The sequence below is a fragment of the Aptenodytes forsteri genome, unplaced genomic scaffold (assembly GCF_000699145.1).
Source record: "Aptenodytes forsteri isolate BGI_AS27 unplaced genomic scaffold, ASM69914v1 Scaffold10, whole genome shotgun sequence".
NCBI classification, from domain to species: domain Eukaryota; kingdom Metazoa; phylum Chordata; class Aves; order Sphenisciformes; family Spheniscidae; genus Aptenodytes; species Aptenodytes forsteri.
Window position 1 is genome coordinate 2,307,732 of NW_008794117.1, and position 5,731 is coordinate 2,313,462.

Genomic DNA, 5,731 nt, shown 5'->3' on the forward strand with positions numbered 1-5,731 from the left:
TGAGGGGGGGGGGGGAATCCAGGGCCTTACAAAAAATTACGTCTCTCCTCAAATAGAATATGCCCTTCGAGGATTAGAACAATTCTTTATTTAAGTTTACTTTGGTGTATTTCATTAAATACATAGTAGCTTCAACACTTGAGTAAGTTTAGCTCAGCATCTTTCTAAAGCACAAACGAAAATACTTCTTTTAGCATTCTCCTTAAAATGGAGGAAGTCAAGACCCCTCATATATTCAATTCAGCGTTAGTTTCATATATACTGACATAGGCTCCCAAGAAGCCAACAAGCAAAGCAAAACCAAGTTTACCTTTATAATATCTGGGTTGTTGGCTAATTTTAGTAACTTGCACGCTTTAGCTAACCCAATTCCATGAATTGACGAGAGGTAGTCACAACCAGAAAGAATACACATGTAGCGGAATTTCTCTTCTGTAAATACATTTCCAAGCTGCTTGCAGTTTCCTAGTCGAGCTTGATCTATCTCTAGTCCATTTCCGAACTTGTCAATTTTCAGAAACACCTGGAAATTAAGAGGAAGCGAAAACAATAATTTTCACCCATATAAGCTAGTTTGTTGCACTTAGTGGAAACAACAGAGGCTGAGTGCTATTATTCTCATCTCTTCTGTTTCCCCCACTTAGCGTAGAAGAGTAAATCCATACATCAAACACATTTGGCAACTTCAAACTCTGCTTTTAAGATATCAGCAAGAGGTAAAGGCTATTAGTATTTTCTTCCATACCTTTTTACATCCAAAAGCTAAAAGATCAGAGTCTTCTGTAATTATAGCTTGAACCATGCCAATCTTATTAAGATAAGCCAACTGAGCATCAGCTTCGTAAGGAGCAACAATACAATCAACTCCCCGGGCTCGTGCAGCCTGTACATAAACAAGAAGCATACAAGTACTTTGCATCAATTTTCAGTGATTACCTTAAGACATCTGAAAGCATAAGAACCTCTACCTTAAAAAACTGAAACCGTGATCTTTTTAATCACGCACCCACCCACCCCCATTAGTGCCCAATATTTCATATTCAAAACTCAAGGTTTCAAGCAGTTTAGACTATACAGGCTAGTTTAAAAAAACAACCTTTCCTGTGTTGGCCTGAAACACTATGTTCACTGCATCTGACCACCGGTGCCAGCTTCAAACTCATGCAAGTTGTATTCTGGACAAAGGAAAACAGCACTGGAACAAATGTAATAATATTTCAATAAAGATCTCATGACTGCAGCGGAAGGATAGCAAAAAGCTGCTAGAAAGGCTTTTAAGCAGCCAAAATTTTTTCAGTAGTCTATTATCAGGAGCTAGCCAAGGGGGGAAAAAAATAAAAAATAAAAAAAAAATTGTGTTTGGTTTTTGTGTGGCAAAAGTAAAACTGTTGGTGTTATCAAAGTCAGTTCCTAGCAGTAAGAAGAGATGTATTTCAATTGACATATCATCATTATTTATACAACTGGGTATAATAAACTTGAAGTGAAGCTAAAGTTTGTTAACTGTGCCTAACATAATCCAATGTATGCAGGACAATTAGAGACTAAGGAGGGGGGAATATTTTTCTTGCCTACATCGAAGAGGTAGTGATGTAGCCATACAAAAGCAGAGTGCTACCTACTGCATAGATTTTTTTTAAAAACTGTCAGTATCAACAGGATTGACAACTTACTTTAATAACTTCACGAGCCATAACATGGGTAACATTTACACTGCGCCCAAAACATTCCCTAGCTTCTGACAGTCTCCCTTCCTGCAACAATTGTTTCCCCTTCAGAAGACTGGCTTGACGCTTCCTGAAAGATAAACAAAAATATCCACAGATCTCAGATTATTTTTCACTTAAAGGAACAAGTAGCAGAAAGGACTAAGAGACAGGTAGGAACGGGGGGAAAAAAAAAAAATAAAAATTGTTTTGCAGATGAACAGTTCCCCAATCTGTTCTACTGCATAATTTTTTAAAAACATAAGAATAACTAAGTCATTGTATTGACAAGGACAATTAGATTGGCATGTTGAAATGTATAATGTTTTCTCAGAAAACAGTGACAACTCAGGAACTGAAATCAGCAGTGTAAAAGAAGAGATGCACCCACTCCCAGGTTGCAGTAAAAAAGATTTAATGGAATTTGGGAGTATCTGACATTAGATACTTATTGGGTTAGAGGACAGAAGGCATCATTTACTTCACTTCAAATATCGGAAATTGTTTGCCCTATGCTGAAAGCAGCATATGTCCCATGAGAATTTATAAATAAAAATCACTAGTGAAAAATTCTCACCACATCAGTGAGAAGTCCCATTATATAGGGACCTGAATCCAAACCTGAAACAAGTTTATCTGATTATTTGTAGAGAAAGATGAGGAAGGTGGTGTTATTTTAAAATAAAATTATATTGGGAAGAGATATTTTTGTCCAGAGATCACAAGGGCGGGTAAACTAAAAGCCTTTAATACGTTACAGGAACTAATGCTCAGAGGTTTACTTCCTTCCTATATAAAAGTGCTTTCATTTATGAAGTGCATTTCTATTTTTGGAATAAAACCTCTAAGAAGAGGTCTGTATGATTTTTAAATGTAAATTAAATGAAATAACACTACACTGCAGGAAAGGTTACCAGAGATTCAAGGGCGGGTAAACTAAAAGCCTTTAATACGTTACAGGAACTAATGCTCAGAGGTTTACTTCCTTCCTATATAAAAGTGCTTTCATTTATGAAGTGCATTTCTATTTTTGGAATAAAACCTCTAAGAAGAGGTCTGTATGATTTTTAAATGTAAATTAAATGAAATAACACTACACTGCAGGAAAGGTTACCAGAGATTACTACCTAGCTGAAGTTTGAGGTTTTCCAACTTTGAAAGTGAATTGTAGTATTAAACATACTGCTTTGCTTGCAAATCAATGCAGTTCAGTACTTACTCTCGTCGGGCCTTTTCCACTTCCTTCTTAGAAGGTAGGGTGCATCCATCAAATACCAAAATTGGTTTAATTCCAAATGAGAGGAGCATATCAACAAGTTTCATACAGAAAGCTACATAACTGTTTCAACAATAACAAAAGTAAGAAAAGAAAGATAAACTTTATTGTTAAGCACAAGTCTATTGCATATTTTCTGTTTGCAGGAAAGGAGAACTGTAAGTTTAGGACTAACTATTGTTCAGGGATCTTAATGGGCCATATATTTTTCCCCAGCATCACATAAAGAGTAAGAACACTTGAATGTCTTTTTTAAAAACAAACAAACAAACCAACCAACCAACCAACCACAAGAGAAATGCACCAGCTCCCAACTCAGAACTGGACTGACTGCTCCCTACTCCTACACAAAATAAGAACTCGAGAACAATTCAGTTTGATTTTGCTACATTAGGATTCAACACTGCCAAAAACTTTGCAAGTTAAACCATGGATCATCTTTTTAGTTTCAGCAACTCAATTAATAATGGCCAGGGAAACAGGAGGCAGATGAGCACAGTATATTATCTTTCCCCGAAGCCTTGTGAAAGGCAGACTAAATGCACTTTTGTAGAGTTGGAGAAGTGATGGGGTACTAAACCTCTCTTTGTGGAACTACCCACTCATTTCTCCGGATGGTAGATACATGCTATGGACAGACATGCAAACATATCTTCCCTTACTAAAAATACAGGCACAGTACCAAAAATATTCCAAAAGACAGGAGAGTTCCCCAAACTGTACTAACAGTGAAGATGGTGTATGGACCAGGAGGCAATCCTCCACTGCCTTCCAAGACTGTCCCTTAGTAAAATATTTGTAGGGAATTCCAGACTTCATGTACTCCCTTGGACCTCTAATCTCCTTACATGTTATTTCTACAGATCTGTATGAGATCATTCAATCAGCAGCACAGAACTAAAATCTAATAGCTGCTGTAAACACTAAGTGCATTACAATGATGCTCAATGAAAAAAAAAACAAACTCAAGTTTGGTTTTGTTTTTTTTAAGGACACTTTAAAACAGCAAGAGCAACATTTAGCAGGGGGCAGGGAGGGGAAGGAGAGTGGGACTTAGGAGCACTTAGACTCTAAGGATACGAGCACTGAAGAAACTGGATTTAGAGCTACAAAACATAACCAAAAAATAACTGTGATTTTTGAAAGACAGGAGCAAATAGGATTGTAGCTATATAAGACCTCAATTCAGATGAATTTTAAAGTGTGAAAGGACTCTCTACACTATAGTTAAAGTGCCAGTCTAAGATCAGTGATCATATGTGCATGGAAACAAGATTTGGTCATAAAATATTCATGTAGTTAAATTCAACCACTCCAAAGTTTCCGATGACTATTAATGTTTTTCCTGTCAGTCAATTTCTTTCTCAACTGGGGTGCATCCTGTTCTCAGGACTCTGAGGGATCTCCACCACCTCCAAAGGCAGGTAGCAGGGTTGGATGAAACTCTACAGTTCTTCATATCAACAGAAGCAGGAGTTACAGATTTGAACCCATTTGTGGACCACCAACTCTTTCTTGCCTCCAATCAAACATTTAATCAAAATTTCATAAGTGAAGTTTGATCTAGACTAATCAGCATAGCTTTATTTCTGAAAAGATGAAGATTAATCTTCATTTAAAACTATATCCAATCTAAAACAAGAGTTCAACCCCATTTTCCAGAGATGGGCAAGAACTTATGCAAATCTGACCTAAGCTCCAAAGCTGAACTTGAAATACAACCACAATTTCTGTTTGTTTCCTTCCTTAGAAATATAACTGTGTAAGTGAAAAATCCATGTTACATTAGAAAAGCTACTCTTACTAAAAATATAGTGTTAAGCAAAAAAACGTACACCTTATTCAGAGCACAACACATCTATCAGAATTCCTCAGTATCATCACAACTTTTGTCACAGCAGTATTTACAAACTATTACTTTGTACAAATAAGGTTCCTGAAAATGATACTAAATTTTAAGCGTATGAATTGCATCTACAGAATCTCATCAGAGAGATTAGATTATAATTGAGAGCGAGACACGCTGGAAAAAAACAAACTCACCTAACCGTTGGTGTTTTAATAGAAAATATTTTAGAGAGTTTTCCCCCCCCCAATATATACTTCAGTATTTATTTTGCACAGTTGGAAAGCTATTTACTTATAGCCAACGTTTCCATTTCCAAAAAGTACAACTGGGACTGAGAATTCAGAAGCAAAAGTACAAAGTGAAACTGCTTTGACTTAGTTTTTAGCTCAAGAAATGTCAAGCTAACAAAACTTTAACTTGTCAGAGGGCCGAGGCCGAAATGCAACAAAGACTTACAGATCTGTTGGCTCTCCTCGGGCCAGCTTTTCAGCACAAGCATAAGCGCCTTTGTGCAGCCAACAGTAGGTGTCCACAGCTACCGTCTGCCCTTTGTATTTCTTCACGTGGGTAGGCTCAGCAGCCTCCTTGATAAACTGGAGTAGGCCCTGAATCCCCATGATGTTGCTTAAACTGCAGTCGGGAAAACGGAAAGCGTGAGCGCAAGGTTGAGTCTCGATCTTCGCACAAGGAACGTCAGCTCAGGTTGCAGAGAGGGTGCTGGCCTGAACCAGAGGCACGAGAAGCCCCTGGGAGTGCCACCACGCACCCTGCGCAGCCGAAGCTCATGTCCGCCGTTCGAAGAGACATAAAGCCTTTAAGCCAGCGGTGCGCGCAGCCCGCGGGGACGGGGCTCCCCGCCGCCGGCGGGCCCGCAGGCGGCTGGGGGCAACAAGCCCCGCG

General features: G+C 38.4%; 1 protein-coding gene across 1 annotated transcript in view; it reads right to left on the minus strand.

The window, feature by feature from the left end:
- The window catches only part of EXO1 (exonuclease 1), a 19,456-nt gene extending 14,008 nt beyond the window's left edge, over positions 1 to 5,448 (minus strand). Inside the window, exons 1-5 of the mRNA XM_019471241.1 lie at positions 5,288 to 5,448; positions 2,926 to 3,045; positions 1,674 to 1,797; positions 746 to 883; positions 311 to 523 (exon numbers count right to left, since the gene is read on the minus strand). Of these exons, the coding sequence (XP_019326786.1) occupies positions 311 to 523; positions 746 to 883; positions 1,674 to 1,797; positions 2,926 to 3,045; positions 5,288 to 5,448 (756 nt within the window). The remainder of the gene's footprint in view (positions 1 to 310; positions 524 to 745; positions 884 to 1,673; positions 1,798 to 2,925; positions 3,046 to 5,287) is intronic.
- Positions 5,449 to 5,731: the final 283 nt, after the last annotated feature.